Source organism: Artemia sp. Qi Xiang Cuo, unplaced genomic scaffold (assembly GCF_049724085.1).
Source record: "Artemia sp. Qi Xiang Cuo unplaced genomic scaffold, ASM4972408v1 HiC_scaffold_22, whole genome shotgun sequence".
Lineage (NCBI taxonomy): Eukaryota > Metazoa > Arthropoda > Branchiopoda > Anostraca > Artemiidae > Artemia > Artemia sp. Qi Xiang Cuo.
The window spans coordinates 401,981-426,811 of NW_028297431.1; the positions used below are offsets into that span (position 1 = coordinate 401,981).

Below are 24,831 nucleotides of genomic sequence, written 5' to 3' on the forward strand. Positions count from 1 at the left end.
ATTAATCAAAATCTACTTTCCTCTTCTACGTGACGGTATCAACCCTATACGTCTGCCTCCCAGTTTTAATCTCATTTCATCTTATGTATATTTTGTAATATCTAACCATTTCCATTCTAGATCCATTAGTCTGAGGAGGAAATCTTTCTAAGTATCTGAATTTGTCTTTGTTTCAATTCTGGATTTTTAACCCCTGTGTTCCAAACATAACTAAAATCGACCAGGCCTAGTCTTTTGCAGTTTATACAAGTGACGTGCATCTTCGGTCGGCAAATATCAAATCTCACTTTTGGCTTAAGGATTTAAGTTCAATTGGATTTTCACTAAACTTGCTTAGTCTAACGTATCAGTTATTCAGTTTTTTTTTCCGCAATTGAAAATAAATTAACGTAGAACTTCGTTTTCAAAGATTTGACGAAGGATTACCGTATACATGAAATATATAAGAAATTATTGTTGTGGTACTTGGAAGCTCTTCCTATGATTATGTCTATTATTAGCCTCTTTTTCTCCGTTTCCCTGTCTTTCGTGTAATTCCGAAAAATAGACATTTTAAAATCTTAACGACCCATGAACCAATGCTGATGATATAAACAGTGAAATGACAAAGAAATAATCTTTGAATAAATTATAGAAAAGTAAGAAAAAGTTACGCACTTAATAAAATAATAAGATTAGAATTACAAATAAAAAGATGAGAGATTGGGACGCCATTGCAATGTGTGGTCAGGTAAAGATCAATTAAGTTTATCAGAGGCAACGCCATAGCGTTTTAAAAAATTGAATTTACATTAAAAAAAAATTTATCGATACATTTTTTAAAATAGTCATTTCATTAAAAATAATTCAAAGGTCAGACAATAAAAACTCCTGTGTCGATACAACACCCCATGGCCCGGAGGCAGGCGTTGTAAGTAATGCTCTGGGGGCATCTATCTTTTTTATTGAAGGGATGCTTTTATAAACTCCGTAGATGTTTCTTTTTATTTTAAGTTGAGAGATATTGTTCAATTTTTAAGAGTAAACAGATTTTGTAAGGCAAATAGCCCCCCCCCCTCCACGCCCTAACTGCAGCAGATAAAAATTTTTAAATTGACTTTGTGTTAAAAACACTTCCAAGTTCAGATAACAAAAACTCTGGTTCAACACAACCCCTCAGGGCCCAAGGGTAGGCGTTGTAAATTATGCCCTGGGGGCATATATAGTTGTTATGGAAGGGATGCTCGTATAAACTATATAGAGGGCTAATTTGAATGGAAAATGAAAGTTCTAGTTCAGTTTTTGAGAGTCAAAACAAATTGGAGGGCAACTAGCCCCACGACCAATTTTCCCAAATGCATCCGATAAAAATTTAGAGATAGCCATTAAGCTAAAATTGTTCAAAACTCAGATAACAAAACTCAGGTGTCCACACCCCCCCCAGGGGCCTAGGGGCAGGCGCTGTAAGTTATACCCTGGGGTCTATATGGTTCTTATGAAAGGGATAATCGTAAAAACTTCAGAGAGGGCTCATTTGATTGGAAATTGAAAGTTCGAGCTCACTTTTTTATAGTAAAAAGAGATCCGAGGGCAACTAGCCCCCCCCCCCCACGCCTTCCTTTTCCAAACCCATGTGACAAAAATTTTGAGGTAGATATTTTGTTAAAAAAAATTGTTAACAGCTCGGATAAAAAAAAATCCGGTGTCATGTCAATACAGCCCCCCAAGGCCCGGGAGAAGGCGTTCTAAGTTATGGTCTAAGGGCAGGTATGGTTCTTATGAAAGGGATTGAAGGCTTTGTAAGTAATGCTCTCGGGGCATATATCATTTTTATGGAAGGGATGCATGTATAAACTTCGGAAAGGGTTCATTTGGCTGGAAATTCAATGTTCTCGTTCACTTTTTAAGAGTCAAAAGAGACTGGAGGGCAACTAGCCCCCCCCCCTCCACGCCCTCACGGCCGCCGATAAAAATTTTGTGATAGCCATTTTGTCAAAACAGGTCAAAGTCCAGATACAAAAAATTCCGGGGTCGTTATAGAACCCCCGAGTCCAAGGGGAGGCGCTGCAGATTATGCCATGGGTGCCTATATGGTTGTTATTGAAGGGATGCTCGTATAAACTTAACAGGGGGATCATTTGATTGGAAATTAAAAGTTGTAATACACTTTTTAAGAGTAAAAAGTGATCGGAGGGCTGCCAGCCTCCCTCTATATTCTCTTCATTTTTTTCCCAGACGCACTTCATATAGAAGAGCTCGTTTGATAAACTCAAATGGGAGCTAATTTCAAATGGGGCAATCTTCTTTCACTTTGATATGGTTACTTTGATACCATTTTTATACTTTGATAAAGATTGGATTTTTTTTTTAAGTTTTATTTTGAAATAAGGAATTTAAAAAAATTGAAACTCTTTGAAATAAAAAATTAAAATAAATTAATTAAAAAAACCTTCATAAAAGTAAGTTTTTAAAATAAAATTAAAGGCAATTTTAAAATTAAGATCTTTATATAAAAATACATGATAAAATTAAAACAAAACACGACAAGAAATTACTATTAAAGAATAAATGAAACCCAAAACGAACAGAAATTAAATGAAGAATCATAGGAAAAAACATACAAAACGTAATAACATAATTGAATAAATAGATCTTAAAGTTAGTAATGCTTAGATTGAATATGAAAATCAAGCTAAAAACTAAAAAAAATATTTTGCTATTGAAGTATAAATGAAAAGAAATTAAATAAACAATCAATGCAAACAAACATACAATGGATATTAATGTAAATGAATAAATAAATCTTAAAACGAGTGAGACTTAAATATTCGGAGGAAAGAGGGCATTGGGGTCGGCAAGTTGCCCACCGATCAATTCTCACTCTTAATACGGACACTAAAACTTTCAATTTCCAATCAAACCCGCCTCCTCCAAAGCTTACACAGCTGTCCCTTCTATAAAAACCTAGAAGTCACAGGGTACAACTTTTACACGTGCACCCAGATTCTGGAAAGGTTGTGTCAACACATGATTTTCTGTTATCTGATATTTGATCTTTTTTGAAAAAAATATAAATCTTAATATTTTGATCGGATTCATTTGGAGAAACGGGGGCGAGTGGTCTAGTTCCCCTCCTATAAATTTTGACTCTTAAAAAGAAAAAGAGGACTTTCAGTTTCCAATCACATAAGCCCCTCCAAAGTTTATATGACCCATCCGTCCATCTAAACCTTATATACACCCCGAGATTGCCTTTCAACACTGCCTCTGGGCTTTGGGGAACTGTGTTAACCCGAGTTTTTTTTATTTGATTTTAGAACTATTTTGAACAAAATGGTTATCAAACAGTTTTGATAGAATGCTTTTGTGGAAAAGACAGCGTGAAGGAGGCAGGGGGCAAGTTGCACTTTTCATCTCAAAAATTTCTTTCATCTCGCAAAATCTCTTTTCATTCTCAAAAACGTCACTAGAACTTCCAATTTCCATTGAATGAGTCCCTTCCGATTTTACAAGACCCAACTATATATAGGAAGTGCCTCTAGAAAAAAATTTAAGCCTTAAGGCCTTTTTTTATAGATAACGATAAAATACTGTCTCTGATAACATTGATGTGGTTATTACTTAATCAGGAGTCCAGAAGAGTTACATTTTATGCTCATTTATACGAATCAGTTGTGATTTATGATAGACTTTGACAAATACTGTAAAAGCTATAAGAGAGCATGGAATCAAAAAGAGAAAGTAAAACTTGTCCCAGACATAGATTTTGCTGATGATTTTACTGTCCTAGTTGAAAACTTAAGCAAAATTAACGATTTTTTTAAGTTTCAGAGAGCTAAGGGTGCAAAAATAATTTTAGTGAAAGTGACATTGAGAATGAAAACTTATTTAAATGCACTTATATATCTATCAATCTATGCATTTTTTTTTATTTCAAAGTTATTACGTTGGTTCCTCTCAATGGAGGAGGATATAATACATAGACTTTCTTGCTTAAAAAATTTTCAAGGCCCTAAGATCTTAATCTTTTTCTAGGTACTTTTCTTCAAGCTTACATGTCGTTTAATTAGACTATCAAGGGAGACCTCAAGATCGTTATGTGAAGCTAAAAAAAAATGAACATTCAAAGAGAACTTAATATTTTATCTGCTACAAAAACCCAAACCGTTGGGGAATGGAGGAGTTAAGATTGTTTATTTATTCCTACATTTTAAAACCATTTTACGAATCCAAGAATTATTTCGGCAAGGGGGTTTCAAATCTCCTAAACACAACCCTAGTTAATATTGACTGGCAATCATCTACAAGGTCTACCACAGGTGCTTCTTTTCTGTTAATATTACTAGTTTCTCTTTGCTTGTAGATTCAACTGTGTGCATGAAAAAAACATCTTGACCTTTTTTTTTAAAGATACCTAGAAAAGTTTGCAAACCCGGAAGCTCAAAACTTTTGAATAGGATAATGAGACTGTACTCTGTGTAGCGTCCAACGCAAACAGACATTTGTACGTCTCTTCGCTTAGGGCAGCTTGGTTCTGCATTCAGTCCCAAGTAGTAGTATTCAAGTTAGAGTTTAAGATTTTACTTTTTCAAGTCGAATTTTAGCTATTAATATTCTATTTAGTTGATCCAGGAACTCGGAAATTTTTACCTTGATCAATATTAAATGAGGAGACAAATTCTTCAGACTCGGGTTCAAATTTACATGCTGACCAACAGCTTGGAAAAGTTCCCATCGGACCAACTTAAAGAGGTGTAACCAGACCAGTCTACAAAATTTAAATCATCTCCTAGTTGTCCATTTCCAAATCATAGCCGATGTCTATAAACATACATCACATTAAAAATAGAACAATTTCGACAAAATATATTATAATTAGTACAAAAAAAGTATAGCAACCTTAGGGCAAAGTTGTATATCCAAAAAATAGAGTGATGTAAATAGAACACCTTGTTCTCTAAGAAAATGTTATGCCATGAGATCCTCAAAAAAGAATTAAAAAACAGGCTCCTGAGCCCCATGTGGCTTTTTGGTCTTTTAAGTGCGACTCTGGCACAAACATCCACAAAGGCGAAATAATATTTACATTAAAAAAAAAAAAACTTCGTAAGAAAAGTTGCATTTTATTTTGATAAATTCAATTATACTATAAACCGAGAACATATATAATTTTTTGTTTAAGTTGAAAAAATTTAAGAGCAAAAGCAGATATTTTGAAGAAAATTCAAGTTACAACTGTCTTCCGAAACCATTAAAGACAGAACAATTACAATTTGTTCAAATATAAACACACAGCATATCTAAGATCTCAAACTGATTCCAGCTTAATAAATAGCGACTGACAAGTCTAGTGACATAAATGATAAAGCACTAAGTTTCACTTTTTTTAAGATTTATGGTTCATTCAGGGCATAAAGAAGAGCTTTTAAGGTTAGTACCACTCAAAGGTCAGACCTGAGAGAAAATATCGCAAGTAATGTCATTGAATTATATAGATAAGCATCATAGTCCCCTTGATAAAAATGATAAGGATTTTAACAGATGGGGCCAAAGCACAATTTATCAAAGCACATCAAGCCATTCGTGCACAAGCATTTCTGGAAGAAATTCGAATATTTATGGAATTAGCTATTACTATTATAAGCTCCATTTTATTTAAAGTTCCTAATCATCACCAATTCAAATAATTTTTATTTGAAATGGAGAGTGAGAACCCTGATCTTCTGCTTCATAACACGGTACGTTGGTTATATTTCACCAGGATTAACCTAACTTCACTTCCAGAACTTTCAACCACGTTGAACAAAACGGCTATCTCAACATTTTGATTGGTTGTGTTTCGGGAAAGGTGGGCGTGACAAGGGGCATAGTTGCCCTCTAATCAGGTTTGTCTATTAAAAAGGCCACTGACCCTTTGAATTTCCAATCGAATGAACCTTTTTTGGAGTTTCTACAACAACACTTTCTATTAAAACCTTATATGCACCCAGGGCGTAACTTACAACCCTTGCCCTGAAGCTTCTGGTGGAGTGTTCTCCTCAAAAAGTCTGGAAATCAACTACGCTGAACAAAATGGATATCTGAAAATTGTGATTGGATGTGTTTCAATAAATGGTGACCGTGGAAGGGGTGTTAGTTTCCTTCTGATCACTTTTGACAATTGGTTCTCTACTTCTTTACTTCAAGAACTCCGATGTACAGAGCCTAATTACAGAGTTTTAAGACGTCGAATTGTTTGGCTCATTGGTAAGTTTCTTTGTCGCTTATTTGGGGGAAATGCCAGGCCCTTAATCTTTTTTGGGGTGCTGGATTTTTAACACTTAACACCTCTCATTATTTAACACTTTAATCTGCAGGAATCTCTAAGAATTACCAATGTGTTAAAGTTTTTGAAGGGTGCGTCTTAAGTTTTGCTGTAGCTTGGTTTAGTTGAAATTCGGTAAATTTTTACCAAATCATATTATTGACTTACGAATAAAGTAAACATACCACTCGATACCTCTTTTATGCTCTTTCCAAATATAATAATGATTTTTGTCGAAAATGAATTTTACCCCTACCCCTATTTATACCAATTCAGGGTATATATGTTTACACATTAGGGGGTGGGGGTAAATTTTATTTCTGATGTAAATGAGAGGTAAGATTAAACATTTAACCCCCCCCCCCAATGTCCAAATATATACCCGGAATTGGTATATACGGGGTGGGGGCTAAAATTCATTTCCGACAAAAATGATTATTATATTCGTAAAGAGCATAAAAAAAGGCAATTAGTGGTATATTCACTTTATTCGTAAGTCAATAATATGATTTGGTAAAAATTTACCTGAAATTCTTAATTTGTTTAATTCTATTTCCAGTTTTCTATACTTTAGAACATTATTCTATAGAATATCAGTATGTAATATACATATAAATCAGTATCTTATATATTTTATGAGTATAAAACTATATCAATAACATAATCAGTATATATAATATCAGAAAAATATCAGTATACTTCTGTCATGGTGCGCATAGTCGGAAATTTAGGGGAAAATCGGATAAATTCTCCGAAGATGATAGTGCGAAAACGCGTCTATTATGTCGTTCTCACCATCGTTTTGCATGCAGGTAGAGATTTTTTGGCATGCATTTTTTTGCAGAAATTTTTGCATGCAGGTAGGACCCTAGAAAATTAGGTTTTCATACCATCATGACAAGCTATTTCATTGGTTGATTTTAATTAGGTTCTCATACCGTCATGACAAGCTATTTCATTGGTTGATTTTAAGAATAATGATAAAAAAAAAAATCCTGTGATGATAAGACAATTAAAAAGCTAGCAGTGGGAGGAGGCAAGGAGAACTGGAGCATTTTGACCTAGACGGTCAAAATGCAAGAAGAAAATTATTTCTTGTTGTTTTGTTGTTGACAAATAAAAAACACGCTGCCAGAAACAAAAAACGTTTACAGTAACGCAACAGTGACGTTCGGGCCTTTTAAAAGTTTTAGGGTGCGGTAACCCTACTCCTGCTTGTGGTAGTTTTTGTTATTGTTAAGTTTAACGTAATTTTTATTAATGTCCAGGTTTAGGGCGCGATAACCTTACTCCAGCTTGTGGTAGTATCTGTTACTGTTAAGTTTCACTTAATTGTCATTTCAGTTCATTTCATGTTAATTCTGTTAAAAAGCTGGCAGTGGGAGGAGGCGAGAAGAACTGGAGCAGTCACAGACCCACTTTAAACCTCCAATGAATCCGAGAGATTTCCGATGGTGAACTAGAATCAATAATATACCAATAAATTTTTGTGATTTTTGTGAAACATGCCCAATGCCCCTAAATATGGGCACCCATAAGGGGGGGGGGCCACGGGCGAGGGGTTTTCCTCAAAGACATAATTTCCGGACCTTTAAACTACGCTGAACAAAATGGCTATCTCAAAATTTTTATTGGGTGTGTTTGGGGAAGTGATTGACGCGGGGGAAGGGGAGCTGGTTGCCGTCCATGAGCTCTTTTTGAAGTTCCCATGACATATCTTCCTATAAGAAGTGCCCTGGTGTAAAAAACAAAACGATATATTGTACCCATATTGCTCTTTACTTAGGCAGCGCTTTCGCGCTGCCTGTGATATTTTGTCTTGAGATTTCAATTATACAGCACTGGAAATGCCAATTAGACCAGGTAAGCCCCCCCCTAAAATTCAGCCTATGGGCGCCCATGCTGACCACTGTGTTAGGTGAATGCTGTGAACTTGAGTGCCTCTTCTCTTCTGAATGAGATGGCATATGGTTTCAGTCTGCATTTGATTACTCAGATTCTGCAACAGGAAAGGTGTCCTATTTCAGGCAAATTGCGGACTCATGTAAATATTGGGCTGTACTTGTATCAGTGATTAAATAAAAAAAGAAACAATTTCTTCTACTGAAAGAAAGAAGCAACATTAAAACCTCAAACGGACAGAAATTATGATGGACAGCGCAATCGCGCTGCCTAAGCAAAGAACAATGTTGGCATAATGTATTATTTATTAATTTTTTTTCCCTTTAGACCAGGACACTTCGTATCGAAGGAGTTGTCATAGAAAATTGGAAAAATCACTGGAAACAACCCACGGTGACATCTACAACTGAGAATCCTAAATGCCCAGAGCTAGAGTACGGAGTTGTTTCAGATTAAATATATCAGGAATAAAATTATTGTAATCAATATAATCGGAATCCAGCACCACATTACAGAAAGCCTAGACAAACACAAGTTCAAGGACAATTCATTACAAACAAACATAACAACCAAATTACCAACAACAACACCCAAAAAAGATTACTCCCCAAAGAGTATTCTTAAGACGAGGGAGGAGGCTGCAATAATATTTCTAATAGAGGAGTGAGTGAAGGTACAAAATCATTGTCACAGAAGTGCTACGGTTTTAAGGAAAGCTTTAAAAAATTGTACGATTTGTACAATTTAATTCTTTTGGGAGGGAAGACCAGATCTGGGAGCCAAAAACCCCACTCGCCCCGTATTGGCAAAATGAAACAAGCTACTTATCGGTGCTGAAATCGGACATCGGCAATATTAGTATTTCAGCAATACTTTAGATAATTTCGGAGACCACACTGCCTTTCCATGACGATAAATAAAAGTTCAAATAGGGATAAAATCCTTTTAATAGACAGTGTTTTTTATAACAGTGATAGAAATTCACAAAAATACCAGATATTTCGGTCACATATACAGTGACCGTCATCAGTTACTACTGATGACGGTCACTGTATATGTGACCGAAATATCTGGTATTTTTGTGAATTTCTATCACTGTTATAAAAAACACTGTCTATTAAAAGGATTTTATCCCTATTTGAACTTTTATTTATAGCAATACTTTTTATTTAAATATCTGTAAAATAAATTTTTGGTTCAAGAATATATAATCAAGTCGTTACTGCAATTATTTATAAGCAAATTTCATAATAATCCCTATTGAAATAGGGATAGACAATAAGGGGGAAAAAGAGGTCAAAGACCCATGGGGAATAAAAGGAGATGGTTACAAAGGAGAGATGAATGACCTACAACTGGTCGGGGGAGAGTTGGGAGATATTGAATGTCGAGTCGGATTGGAAAAGTTTGGAAATGAATCTGAAATTAGTATTATCAATTCAAAAGATATGTCGATCCTTTATGAGGGGGAAGAAGTCCTTGGGGAAGATCCCCTGCGGGACGTCGCGAAAGATAGCCCTGTTCCTCAATGCACAACTGATGGACAAGTTGTGATCCCTTTACCGAGATTTTGCCTTTCTGATCTGGACTCCTTGGGGGATACTATCTCTCAGTCACTTCATACTTCACCCAAACCTTTGTCCAGTAACCCTATTCGTAGCTGTTATTCTTCATGGGAATCGACAATTATTTCCGGCAAATTGTATTCAGTGGGAGATGTATCCAAGTTCCATGGATACAAATTCTAATAAAAATTTAAAATGCACTCCCACCGTTACCATTAATAGTGGAAATAAAGCCTGCGCCTTAGTTGTTATTATTGAACATGTTTTGCTGGTGAAACTTTGACTGCCAAGGTCCATATCTGGGTTCGAAGGCTGGTGATTATTTATTGATTCGCAAGGAATGTTTACTGGGGTTAATCTATTTCGCTTTCTGATGATGAAAGTTATGTTTATTATTAGCTGATACATCATTGGGACCAATGTAACAATACTGACAATTTGATCAGCAGTTCTAGTGCCGATTTTTATGGTAAATACGTTACAATATTTGAAACTTGGGTGGCCTTCCGGTGTGAGAACGCGCATAAGAGCGGGTGACAGTATTATTAAAGACAATAGAAAGGCGACCCCGAATATTCTAATACTAGGCAAATCCTGGATATCTTCCCGAAAAAAAATATATAATGCGTCTATGTTACTGATTGTGTTGCCGAAAAAAAAAGTAAAAATAAATGTCATTGCAAAAACCCTAGATGATAGTCTGCAATACCACATTGGTATGTTTTTCAACGATAATCTTATACCCATTAAGATTGTTATAAGCAAGGCAATGGATCTTGAGTATTTAGCTTGTATTCTTATCGTTTGATCAATAAGACTCAATTTTCTTTATTGTTTAAATAGCTAAGAAATATTTTGTTACAAATAAGTATAAAAGAAATAAGTATGCACATTGTAGCTATGAATAATGATAGACTGTAAATGACAACATTTGACTTTGTTGAAATATTAGTTGAGTTGTCCATTTTTCTTAGAAAAAAAAATTTAAGGGCACAAATAAGAGTGAGTTTAAGTATTTGCTGAAAAACTTTCCAAAAAGTTTCTCATTCTCTTTGACGAAAACCAAGAAAGTCTTGATATTTCGGGTAAATAAATCCCGCTTCACTACTAATAAGAAGAAAACTCATTAAATTAATATGAAAACTTCTCAATTAGTAAATTCCTCACAAATTCTCAACAAACTAGCATAAATAAATGCGTCTCTGTCACGGCTCTGCAAGGGTTCCAAAAAAACGACTCATATTTTGAATTTATTGAGCACAAATTCTCAACAAACTAGCATAAATAAATGCGTCTCAGTCATGGCTCAGCAACGTCTTCAAAAACACTATTCATATTTTGAATTTATTTAGCACAATTTCTCAACAAACTAGCTCAAATATATGCGTCTCAGTCATGACTCTGCAAGAGTTGCAAAAACACTACTCATATTTTGCATTTATAGGGCAAAAATTCTAAAAAAAAAACTAGCATAAATAAATCCGTCTCAGTCATGGATCTGCAAGGGTTGCAAAAACACTGCTCATTTTTGAATTTATTGAGCACAAATTCTCAACAAACTAGCATAAATAAATGCGTCTCAGTCATGGATCTGCAAGGGTTGCAAAAAAACGGCTCATTTTTGAATTTATTGAGCACAAATTCTCAACAAACTAGCTTAAATAAATGCATCTCAGTCATGCCTCAGCAAGAAAATGCAATCAACAACTCTCTCTGGGTAACTCTGACTATTGACTGAGCTGCAATAGGCCTGATATGAAAGAAGAGGAGCTAAAAATAGCTATGGTTACATTTGAGGAGTCCTATCTAAAGAGTAGTGACACCGCTCTGAAGGCCAATCTTCCAATGAAAACTGGATATATGAAAGAAGTAATAGAATAACCAGCACGTACTTTCACAGAATTTTTGTTTGTTTTAATTTTCAACTTCACTCTTTACTTCCCTCGGAAAAACTTTGTTTTATAAAATTAATCTATGCTTGTTTTTGATTAAAATTTAATTTAGAAACACCACTGCTATGACCTTTTTTATTTCTACAGAATAGTTTCTGTTCGTTTTAATTTTTAATGTTGGTCCTTAGTTTCAGTTAAAACTTATTTTTTATATATAATTTCGCTTGGTAGATTATTTGATTTTATTTTTGCTCATTTTTGGTTTAATGGAGTTCTTTACTTTTCTTTGAAAAACTTATTTTGTGGAAAAAGTTTTTTAAAATTAATTTCTGTTCGTTTTATACTGACACAGTCTTTTCAGGGAAAAAGAAAACAATACTTTAAAACTTCCTTTTTTTAAGACTTTATAGTTTGACCTGCTATTTGTATGCTGGAGAAAAATTTTCAGCAATTTTTAACAACATACATTCTTTTAAAAATCTGGACACAAATAGTAGTGTTTAATTTAGTTTCGTACCTCTTCTAGTTGACCTGAAATAGAAAACTTGATACCATTCGCAAAAAAATCTGTTTACTTTATTTGATAGCTTGGAAACACTTACACTATTTTGAATTGGTTAAATTTTAAGAGCAGAAGTAGCCCCAAAAGTTTGAACATAATACCCTCAGTCGTTCTTGGGCTACTGCTAAGCTGCCTTATTAGGAATTAGCATTAACACAGTGCATTTTGATTTAATCTTAAGGCAACATTTAATTTTTAAACATAATGGGCAAATGGGAGGGGGGGCTTGGGAGGGGGACTAGTTGCTCTCCAGTCACTTTTAACTATTAAAAAGGGCATTAAACGGGTTACTTTGAACTAAAAGTACCTTTATTTCTCCTTTATTTCGCAATAAATTTTGTAAATGGTAACATAAAAACCTTGAAACACATTTCCATATGTATTTCTGACCACTGAAGAGGTTGGACGTTACGGATTTTTTCAATCCCTTCCCACATGGTCGTAATTTTTTTTTTGAAAATGGTGTTCAAAGTTACCCACACTTTGTCCAACTTTGAACGACGTTATTTAATTTTTTGTACTGTTCATGTAGTTTCCTAATTTGTTAAAAGTTGACCATGCTTTCGGTAAAAGGAACAACCAAATACTTGCAAATGCAGCGGCGACGGATCGGGCAGAACGCGCTAAACCCAAACTCAGTTCGGCTAATAAGAAGCAAGTCGTCAGCATAAAATAAGTATGATATGTCTGTGAATCCCGTAAGGCAAGAACTACGTATACCAGACAAAACATGTTGAATAGAAGCAAGAAAGATGTGGGGAGAGAGAACTCCCCCCTGCCTAACTCCACACTTAACTGGTATATGTCAAAAAAATCCCCACTTCCTGACTTTAATCTTAGATATGAATTTGAGTACCAAAACTTTAGAACAAGAATGACAGACGCATTCACACCGAGTTGACCAAGAGCATAAAAGCTTGGGCATGGTAAATACTTTCGAATGCTTTAGATATATCAAGGTTTCAAAAATTAAGACTATAATTATTTCGAGTGGCTTCCTTAATAAGCTGCGCTAAAACGCGGAGAGCATGGTGACAACTCAAACCTGACCTGAATCCAAACTGGTTAGCCTCATAATTTGGAAATTCAAAACTATTTATAATGATACCCATTAATTAAAAGCAACAAAGATTTTGAAATTTACTCATCATATATTCGCATATTGAGGGGGCCTTTCCTTAGAATTGACAAAGGCCCCCTATCTCCCCTCCCTCGAAAAACAGATTTTTGATTTCAATAGACACATCAAAAGAATCAGATTTTAATGCTGATTTAAAATATATAAGTTTCATCAAGTTTAAACTTTTAGAATGTGTTAGCTGGTGATGTATAATTGTGCATCAGCTATTATGAAGGAAGTTCGGTTGGTCATTGTGTAGGTGGGGGGGGGTGCCTAAAATAGCGCATTTCAATGCCAAAATTGCCTAACTCTCAATGAGCCTTCAGATAGAAAGGGGTATAAGGTAGGATTTATTCTCTCACCTTCCTTCGTTTAGAATAAACCTGAATTATGATGCTGCGGGTTGATACCTCCCTTTTTATTTATGAATAATATACAAGTATCTGTAAGTGCGCATTAGCTATTATAAAGGAAGGGTAGTGAGTCAAAAAACTTTTGGAAAACACGTTTTTCAACTTTCGATTACTATGGGCTCCTTACTTACAGTTCGTTACCACGAACTGTTTGATAAGACTTATACTAAATATTTTGGCAAGGAGGAGCGACGCGGCTCAATAATAATAAGGCTCATTAAGTTTAGTTTTACCCATCAGAAGCAACGACCCTGAGAAAATTTGCCTGATTTTCGAAAAGCGGGGAAACACCCCCTAAAAGTCCAGGAATATTAATAAAACCCACACCATCAAATTCAGCGTATCCGAGAACCCTATTGTGGAAGTTTCAAGATCTCACGTGCAAAATGTGGAAGTTTGTATATTTTTATTTTTTTTTGCCAGAAGAACAATCACGGATGCATGTTTATTTGTTTGTTTTCCCCAGGGGTAATCGCATCGAAACATAGCCCTAGAATATCCGGAATGAGCTCATTCGAATGGAAATAAGCAGTTTTAGTGCCCTTTTCAAGAGAACAAAAAGACTGGAGGGTAACTAGACCCCTTCCCATCCCCCTTTTTTCCTCAAAGTCGTCCGATCAAAATTTTGTGATAGTCATTTTGTTCAGAATTGTTGAAAAGCCAAGTGACTATGCCTTTGGGGACAACATACCCCTCCCCCGCAGCCCCTGAGGGAAGTTCTAAGTCATGAAATTTTCCCTTTTTACGTATAGTATTTGTTATTCGTAAGTATACAGACATTTTTCCGGGGGAGGGGCAATTTTCTGCGGAGAGGGGGATTTTCCGGGGAGAGGGAAATTTCCGGGGCTGAAAAGGGAAAATTGTACACTGGGAAGTTTGACAGAATTCCTATACTCAATTTTGCATTCGAAAATGTTCCAGGGGAATTATCCAGGAGCCATTTTCAGCATGCTAGGATTCCCAGGGAAATATTTCAACAGGAGAGGGAATTTCCAGAGTGACAGGGAAAACGATTAGAAATTAAAGTGTCTTCAAATAAAAGTATGCTAAAGGGAATTTTTCAGACTGAATTATCCACAAGAAATTTTACAGGGGAGGGGGATTTTCAGAAAGTATGGAATTGTCCGAAGGGAATTACGAGGGGTTGTATTTTGCGTGGGAGGACATTGCCATGGAGTAGCTTCCCGTGAGGGGGGGGGGTATTTCATAAAGGACGAGCGAAATTTACTGGCATTACTTGAAAAACGGTCAGAAATTAAACAATTTTCTTTTGTTAACTGAAAGTAAGGAGCAACATTAAGACTCAAAACGAACAGAAATTGTTCCACATAAGGAGTGGTTTCCCCCCCCTCCTCAATACCTTGCTCTTTATGCTAAAGCTTGGCTATTTTCCAAATTTTTTAAGAACGGCTTCAGAAACAAAATGGCCATTCAATTAGAATAGAAAGCTTTTTTAAAAGTGCTAAAAGCTTTAGCGCAAAGAGCAAGGTACTGAGGAGGGATACAACTCCTTTATACATGGAATAATTTCTATTCGTTTTGAGTCTTAATGTTGCTCTTTACTTTCAGTTAAAAAAAACATGTTTTTTTAATTTAATTTTGGAAGAAAAAGGGCAACCGAATGCAAAAAAGAAAAGTGCATGGAAGTGACCATTCCATGATTTTTGGATTCAGTCACCTTTATCGTTTCAATTACAAAGGTGCTGATTTTTTCAGTACTGCATCTGTTCCTACTTTTTTTTTACTTCTTGCTGAATTCTTTTAAAAGTTTTGTCTTTCATTACTATTAGCACCAATGCCGCTCTGACATAGATCCTTGCCAAAATATCAGCTTTTTCTTTTATGCATCTATTTAATTGACTGAAATCTTTCTTTGTTCACATTTTCCTTTTCTTTCCTACGATTTTTTGTATAAATGAAACAGCCCTATTTACAACTTTCTTTCCAATTTCAAAAATAAACCCTATCCATCAAACATCATCCCTGAAAGTATATTTCGTCATTAATCAATCAGTTAGTACATAATAAGTAATCTAACCTTATAACGTGTTTCCGAAGTCTTTCACGTAATTGATTCTTATTCAATTTCTCACTCCAATACTGTTTTTCAAGAAATTTACTTACAGTTGATTCAACTCTCTGCTGCAGGTTCTGGTATGCAGGCTGAAAAAGGGAAGATGGTGTCAATACTTTCTTTGATTCAGACTTTTATTATCATTTCTGTATCAAAAGTTTTTAACTAAAAATTTTACCCATTTTTAAAATGTATTTTCGTTTCAACTATGGTGGTCAAATTTAGCATCTTAAAAGTCTCCATCATCTTGTTTATGCAACAATCTACAAATATTTTAGTTTTAACTTTAATTTCCAATAAAAGTGATTGTCCAATAAAAGAGATAGAGCATATTATCTTGGTTTAGATTTTGACCATTGGGTCAATAAGAACCATATCAATGGTGTTAATTTCAGCAGACATAACACAATACACATCAAATAATTATTTTGCAACAAATATATCAAGAGAGGAGGAAAATGCTCCATGTCAGATAAATTTAATTCTCCCCCTGCTGGATTTTTCTGTTATACAAGTTGTTTATTTTGACCTCAACCAGTTCCTGAATGCTTAAACCAGTCATGGACACTCCAACTTTTTTTCCTTATTTTAATAAAAACTTTTACCTTTTCCAAAGGTCTAAGTACAAAATGGCTAATTTTGACGCTTATGTCATTTTGACAAGAAGATTCAGCCATAAATTCAAATGAAGAAGCTCAGTATATTAAATTTAACCTGTTTTAATGGGAATAGACAAAAGACCCAGGGCAATTGGCTAAATTACACCAAGACTTGAAACCTTGTTTCTAAAGTCATTAGGAATCTGAAATCTGAATATGAGGAAAAGGTTGTATCTGAAATTAAAGAAAGTCACAAATCTTTCCATAAACATGTCTCTACTAGGAACCATAGCCATCACACCATTCAAGAGCTTGTATATAATGGTATGACCCATTCAACACCAATAGAAAGACTAGTGTACTGAATTTTCATTTTGCTTCATCTTGCACCAAACAATTTTATGCATCTGTCTCTGCAGTGCCATTATATTCTATAACTAGTCCAGTGCTTTATTGTCAGTCAATGAGCAAATGGTTTTTCCTAGTTTTGGTATACTTGGTGCCAACAAATTTAAAGGATCAGGCAAGATACATCCCCAGCTTCTCCGGAAATGTTGAAATATCCTCAACTCTTCCCTATAGAACCTCTTTCAGCTATCTCCAAAAAGGACAACTAGCTTCTGATTAGAAAATGTCATACATTACTCTAATCTAAAGAAAAAGACCTTAAGTTTGCCCTGAAAATGAATACCCCATCAGCATAACTTTTATAGTTGTTGAGGTTTTTGAAAGGTTTGTGGACAAAGCTTTAATGCAGCACTTTCAGGCCAATAACTCACTCCTTCTCAACATAACTTCAGATCAGGCAGATCCATCAACACTAACCTTCTACAGGTGTATGATTATGTCACAGCACTACTTGACAAAAGTTTTCCTGTCAACATGATCTTCCTAGACTTAGCAAAAACTGTTGCTTTCCAATGAGTTACTTATCATAAAATTGAAAGCTGCAGGTATAGAATTTTCTGTTATACAATGGATATAATAATTTCTATGAGACAGAACCCAAGTTGTCAGAATTTTTCAGCTCTGGTGGTGTTTCATGGCTCTGATACATGCTCCCAAAATAAAGAGGATTTTCCAATGGGTCTGAAGTGCACCCATCTGCATTAATAGAATTGGTGAGTTTGTTGTTTCCATCTCTACACTTAAGACTGGGGAAGAGGAATGGTATAGTGCCTCCTAAAATTTATTAGTTCTCTCGTTGCTAACAAAATTGGGGCCTACCCATTGCTGGTTTATAAGTATTAATATCAGAAAATTTCGCCTATAGCAAAAAAAAAAACAAATTTAAAATAAGCCAGATTAGTTTTTATTTTTCATGCTGATTAAATAATCTTTGGAGAGCTAATACAAGTATATGGCATTGTTTTTTGTTTTTGTTTTTTTGTCCTATGGCAAACATTAGAACAAAAGTTAGATATTTACTTTGCACTAAAGTGAGCAAAGTCCTGGTTTAGTGCAAAAACAAGCTAACTTCTGATTTGATGCCAAAACATGCCTTACTTCAACTATAATTTTGCAAGGAGTTTCAATCAGCATGATAAAAGGCATAAAGTGCACACAGGGCACCTCTCTCTACAATCTCCTCACCAAGCATTTTGTACAAGCATGGAATGCAGAAAAGCAAGAATGCAGCACTCTTTTGTAAGCAGAATTATACAAGAATTTTCAACTCACATAATTGGAGGCATAAAACAGGCCTGTGACCCCCCTAGCTGTCAACTTCTGAGCATAAAGGTAGACAAGCTGCGCCTTATTTGAATAAGAATTATACAAGAGTTTTCAATTGGCAATGAGTAAGAAGTGAAGGGGCAGCAGGACCAAAGCAGACCCAACGCCCCCCTTCTCCTATCTTCAGTTTTTTGTTTTTTTTTATCAGAGATGTATCCACATTCTATCTTTCATAATTTAAAACATAGTATGATTTTCCATCTATGTCATTTGAGGCACAGAATGGATCCATGGTCCCTCAGAGACAATCTACCTATATCCCCCCTACTTTTTATAGCAGAAATGTTGACATTTATAACCACACCCGTTGGTAATAGTGACCATGTTGTAATTATTTCATCGTTATGTTTGCCAACTAAACAAGCCTCTTCCAAGCAACAAAAATATGTGAAGTACAAACTAGTCCCCAAAAAACTTGCCAATTTCAATCAGGAACAGCTTATCACCAATGATATTGATGAGAGTTGGTCTAATGTGAAAACTGTAATTTTGCATGCTGAAGTTTTGCAACAGAATTATTTGGGCTAAACAGACCAAAAGTATACCTTTTTAACTACTGAAACAAGTAAGATAATTAATAGAAAACATCAAGCATGGAAGTGTTACAGGGAAAAGAAAACCCCAGAAAATTATTAACTCTTCATTACTCTTTTATAACCAGACAACCAACAATATCAAGCAGTTGAAGAGCAGTTATACCTCTGAAAAATGTTGCAGCAGACACACAGTCCTTGATATTCAACACAAGAGTAGTAGTCAAACAAATGCTGATCCTGAGCTGAAAGTTGAAATTTGCAACCAAAAATTTGAATGTTTTCTCCTCCAATTCCAGTATTGTTTTTCCCCCACCTCCTATATCTCCTATATATGATGTATCAAATAAGATGGAGCCTTTTTGATTAATGATACAATAGTTCTAAAGCAACTTATGTTCCTTAAAATGAATAAATCTGCTGGTCCAGACTGCATTCAAGCTTTTATCCTCCATGAATGCCAAACATTATTGTTTCAACCTCTTTCCCTGCTGTTCAAGTTATCATTCAATCTTTCCAGACTACCTCTGGATTGGAAAACTGCCATATCATTCAAATATTTAAGAAAGGTAGAAAGGACCTTGCTAAAAATTACCAATCTATCAGCATGCCATCAGCAGTTGTTAAGGTTCTTGAAAAAATAATTAATTATGCAGTTATTAGACATCTTGAAGCAAATAATCTCTTGCAAAGCTCACAGCATGGCTTTGATTCTGGAAGATCTGTTGATACCAATCTCCTTGAATCATATGACCATATCACTAAGTTACTTGATACAGGGTGCCTACTGACAAGTCAGTTTGAATTTTCTAAAGCTTTTGACAAAGTTTGTCACAAGCAACTTGCAATCAAATTACATGCTGTCAAGCTTGAAGAGAAGTCACTGCTCTGAATTCTTTATTTGCAATCTTAATGTATTCAGTTATTTGATGACTCTTGTAGCAATATTCTTTCTTTGTCCTAAGCATGTTTTGAGTGGAGTTCCTCATGGTAGTGTTTTGGGTCCTACACTTTTTAGTGTATTCATCAATGATGCTCCTTCTACTATCAGCAGTAAACTAACACTCTATGCTGATGACCTGAAGCTCATCTGATCAACCTTGTCCTGTGAAGATCATGCCCTTCTACAAAATAATTTTGTACTACTTGATCAATGGACTGAGGCTTGGCTTCTTAAATTCAATGTTGTCAAGTGCCATGTCATTCACTTTGGCAAAATGAACCCTTGTTGCTCTTATTTTTTCTCAGGTCACCAACTTTCCTCTGCAAATACTGAGCAAGATCTTGGAATCACTATTGACAATGAATTAAAATTCAGCACTCATGCTAGGAAGCCTGCTTCTGGTGCTAATTCAACCATGGAGCTGATTAAGTGTACTCTTCCCACTCATTCCCCTAAAGCCATCAGTCTTCTGTATAAGGGACTTGTGTGTCCTAAACTTGAAGTTGGAATGTCTCTAGAGCCTCCTGTTATTAAAAAAAAAGACATAAAAGTGTTGGAATATGTACAAAGATGTGCCACCAAAGTGATATCCAGCATGAAGGAACATTCCTGGCCTGCAAGACTAGCAAAGCTGAAACTCCTAACTCTTGTATACAGGAGAAATAGCGGTGATAGCATGTTAACCTATAAGTTAATGAGGGCTAATATACTCCTAGCATTATTTCCCACTGTTGGCCCTAACTCAAGAACTATAGGTCATCAGTTGAAACTTGTTAAGCAGCCTGCCCTATCCAGAGTCTGCACTCAATTCTTTTCCTCAAGAATCATCAACAGTTGGAACAATACTCTCTGAAGAAACTGTTACTGCTGAATCTGTGGACATCTTCAAATGAAGACTGGATGCTGAATGGTCCTCCAACAAGTGTACACTCAACTGGGAAGCTATGGATCAGCACAGTGCACCTGCTCACTAAAGAATCCTGAATACAACTTAAATTTTCAACTCTGCAGCTCTACAAGGAGATATCTGAGGTTGGTCCAAGCTGCAATTTAAGGTAATGATGCACTTTGTTAGAAGCAGATTCTTAGAAACATTTATGTGTGTCTGGCTTAAGGCATAAAATGGGCCTTTGGCCTCTGGAAATAATAGGTGGACCACCACCATTCTTTTGCTGATAAACGCAATTTAAGCAAAGTAATGCAATTTGGTAAAATTACAGAATATTGGCTCTTCAGAAGGAGACATGCTAGAAGAAAATGAGAGGTATTTTAAGATTACTAATTTTTTCCATTTTTTATGGTTAAAGCCACATTTGTGACAATTCATCTCCAACCCCCTGATGATCTCACACATAGTCTTAGGATATATAGGCAATCTAACTAAAAAAAACTGGGCCAACACAATAAAATTCTTAGTTTTTAATATGCAGTATGTTTATTCAGGTTAACACAATGACATTCTTACTTTTTAATATACAGGATGTTTATTCAGGTTAACACAATGAAATTCTTCCTTTTTCATATGCAGTATGTTCATATTATGCAGTAAGCATTCTAATATTGTATTCAAAACTGGAGCATGTGCAATGAAGATCTGAGTAATTAGATCTGATAAGCTGTAATTATTTATTTTACAAGTCGGACTTAATATAGGCCTATTCAAGCATTTCATACAGATTGTGCTAAGAACACTATTGGTTTAGTGTAGCCTGGTCCATCCCCTCTGCTGAAGGAATCAATAGAGTAATATACCTAGTTGGACAGCTATAGGCTAGGCCTATGCTAATCATCATCTTAACAGCAGTTGAAACTCTAGACAGGGCTATCTTTTTATCTCTAAAGATTTTGAACTGTCAATTCGAGTTTTCCAACCCAATTTAGTAAACTAGATAAAATGATTGTTTGTAACTCATGCCAGCTCATGGAGGACCTTTAAAAGAAGAAGCATATTTAATAACTTGTCTGATTTAGAGGAAAAGTGTATTATTGTAACAATTGATCAGGTGATGACTGTTGTATGCTTACCTTTGTTATGATATGCTTGTGCCGCCTGTAATGCTCTCATTGTATTGCTTGCTATGTGCTTACGCTTGTTGTTTTGTGTTGCAGGTTGGTTGGCTTCAATAAACTGATTTAAACAAAGGTCTCTCATTGAACACAACATGGTGTCAGAAAAATAGTCAAGATGGACAACTCTACGCCTTCACCTCGTTTTGACTGGGAAGCAGCCAGTCATGAGTCATGGAAAAAATTTGAACAACATGTGCGGCTAATGTTCACAGGCCCTTTAAGTGGAAAAACTGAAAAGCAACAGTGTGCATATCTACTTCTGTGGCTTGGTGAAAAAGGTCGAGATGTATACAGTACTTGGACATTGCAGGCAGAAGAGACAGATAAAATTGCTTGCTACCTAGAAAAGTTCAAGGAACATATTTCACCATCTGTCAACCCAGTCTTTGCTCGGTACAAGTTTCACAAACGAGACCAAAGTGTGCATGAATCAGTGGAACAGTATATAACAGCCATACGCGTGTTGGTTAAGGATTGTGATTACCCAGTAACAACCATTAATGATATGGTGAGAGACAGAATTGTTTGTGGAATCTTATCACCAAAAATTCGGGAGAAACTTTTGTCAGAAGGTGGTACATTAGTACTTTCAAAAGCCATAGAAATTGCTAGAGCCCATGAGACAACCCAGGCACAGCTCTCAACAATGGCAGATGTTTCAAAAAATGTGAATATCAAACAGGAGATCGATAGTCTACATAAAAGGAAGCAACACCAGTCAGCATATGATTCACAGCCTAAGCAGTGCTACTTCTGTGGAGGGCAATATGATCCAAATCACAGGTGCCCAGCAAAAGGAAAAATTTGTTCAAGTTGTGGACGCTAAAATCACTTTGCCAGAGTTTGCAGAAGCAAACCAGTGCATGCTGTTGAAAGTGTAAATGCATCTCAGATCGACCAAGTATTCATCAATACACTCTTTGTGGGATCCGTCGTAAATATAAAAGGAAGCCAACCGACTGCAGAAATCATCGTGAACAAACAGGAATCGAACATTAAGTTCAAAATCGATACTGGAGCAGAAGCCAATGTCATTCCAGTTGATCTGTTTCAGAAAATTGTCCCTAGACCTGAATTGAAAGAGACCAAGCATATTCTTGTTGCATACGGAGGTACGAGAATCCCAGTAATCGGGATATGTATGCTGTCATGCACATACAACAAGGCTACCACAGGTAGATATGAGTTCTTTGTTGTAAAAACCAAGGCCATGCCAATACTTGGCTATGAAGCATGCGTCGACATGCGTCTTGTGGAAGTGGCAGGATCTGTTGAGCACAATCATGAAATGCTGTTCATCCAGAAGGTAAAAAAAAGACTTTGCTGACGTCTTCACTGGCATAGGCGAACTGCAGGGTGAGTGCGCCATACATCTGAAGCCAGATGCTGTGCCAACTGTACATCCAGTGAGACGTATACCCTTTGCCCTTCATGACAAGCTAAAAAGTGAGTTAGAACAGCTGGAAAAACAGGGTATTATACAGAAAGTTACAACTCCTACTGAGTGGGTAAACTCAATTGTCACCGTTGAAAAAAAAGATGGGTCTCTGCGTTTGTGTTTAGATCCAAGGGATCTAAATAATGCTATACAACGACCCTTTTACCCCATGCCAACTTTTGAAGACATAGCTGCACGGCTTCATGGTCACAACAGGTTTACTAAGCTAGATGCAAAGTCTGGGTATTGGATGCTCAAACTGTCAGAACCATCGTCATTGATGACAACTTTCAATACACCGTTTGGAAGATATCGATACATGAGAATGCCTTTTGGGATTGTGTGTGCTCAGGACATATTCCAACAGAAAATGGAGGAAACGTTCAACAATCTAGAAGGTCTAAGTGTGATTGTGGATGACATAATAGTATCTGGTAAAGATGACGAGCATGATAGAAACCTTTTATGCGTGCTAGAGAGGGCCAGAAAGGAAGGAGTGAAATTCAACCCGGAGAAATGTATATTTGATGCTCACAGTATCCCTTATTTTGGCCATGTCATCACAGCTGAAGGCATAAAGCCGGATCCAAGGAAGGTTCAGGCTATAAAGGAAATGCCATGTCCTACAAGCAAGGAGGAGCTCATGACGTTTTTAGGAATGGTCAATTTCCTATCTCGTTACATTCCAAATCTTTCGACTTTGAACCACTCATTAAGAGAGTTAGGAAAGCAGGATACATTCCAGTGGACAGATGCTCACAAATCAGAGATGAAGAAGATCAAGGTTTCTATTTGTCAGAACCTAGCTGCATTCGATGCTCAAAGTAAGGAAGTAGAGTTGAAAACAGATGCGTCAAAACATGGCCTCGGGGCAGAGCTTTTAACTCACGGACAGATTGTGGCATTTGCCTCAAAAGCATTGAATGAGACAGAACAGCGCTACTCACAGATCGAGAAGGAGCTGTATGCAATCATGTTTGGCTGTCGGAAATTTCACCAATACATTTATGGCCGAAAAGTCAAGCTGTACACAGATCACAAGCCATTGGAAACCATTCTGTCAAAGCCTTTGTCTCAGGCACCACCAAGGCTGCAAAGGATGACGCTTCAGATACAGCCGTACGATTTGGAGGTTCACTACATTAGAGGCAAAGATATCCCAGTAGCTGATGCCCTGTCAAGACTGCACACATCTGAAGAAAGCGACGATTTTCAAAATGAGATTGAATTTCATGTAAACTCGTTTGTTAAGCACATACCTGTTAGTGATACAAAAATGGAGCAAATCCGAAAAGAAAATCAGCGAGATCCAGTCATGCAAACCCTCATCAAAGTGATCCAGGAAGGGTGACCTGTTTTCAGGAAGTCTTGTCCAAGACCTGTTATCCCATACTGGAATTTCAGAGAAGAGCTAGCGGTTGTTGATGGCATCATCTTGAAGGCTGACCGAATTGTCATTCCTTTAGCCATCCAGCCAAACATTCTCCAGCAACTGCATGCATCCCACATGGGCAGGGAAAAAACCAAACAGAGAGCGCGAACGTTTTCTGGCCTGGAATGAACCATGAAGTAGAAGAGTTTGTAAAGAGCTGCGAATCGTGTGGGAAATATGCACCAAACAACCCCAGAGAGTCTTTGCTTTCTACTCCACTACCCCAAGGCCCATGGGAAGCTATCGGTGTAGACCTTTGTCAATTGGAGGG

The 24,831-nt window shown here is 36.2% G+C and overlaps 3 protein-coding genes across 3 annotated transcripts; all 3 read left to right on the forward strand.

The window, feature by feature from the left end:
• Positions 1–19,134: 19,134 nt before the first annotated feature.
• LOC148939020 (uncharacterized) lies at positions 19,135–19,569 on the forward strand. Its single transcript, XM_089107338.1, has one exon. The coding sequence runs from the start codon at positions 19,135–19,137 to the stop codon at positions 19,567–19,569; it is 435 nt and encodes a 144-aa protein (XP_088963464.1).
• Positions 19,570–19,894: 325 nt separating this feature from the next.
• Positions 19,895–20,473, forward strand: LOC148939021 (uncharacterized). The gene has a single exon (XM_089107340.1). It carries the CDS (start codon positions 19,895–19,897, stop codon positions 20,471–20,473), a length of 579 nt encoding a protein of 192 aa, XP_088963466.1.
• Positions 20,474–21,636: 1,163 nt separating this feature from the next.
• On the forward strand, positions 21,637–22,807 carry LOC148939022 (uncharacterized). The gene has a single exon (XM_089107323.1). The coding sequence runs from the start codon at positions 21,806–21,808 to the stop codon at positions 22,514–22,516; it is 711 nt and encodes a 236-aa protein (XP_088963449.1). The 5' UTR covers positions 21,637–21,805; the 3' UTR covers positions 22,517–22,807.
• The last annotated feature ends 2,024 nt before the right edge of the window (positions 22,808–24,831 follow it).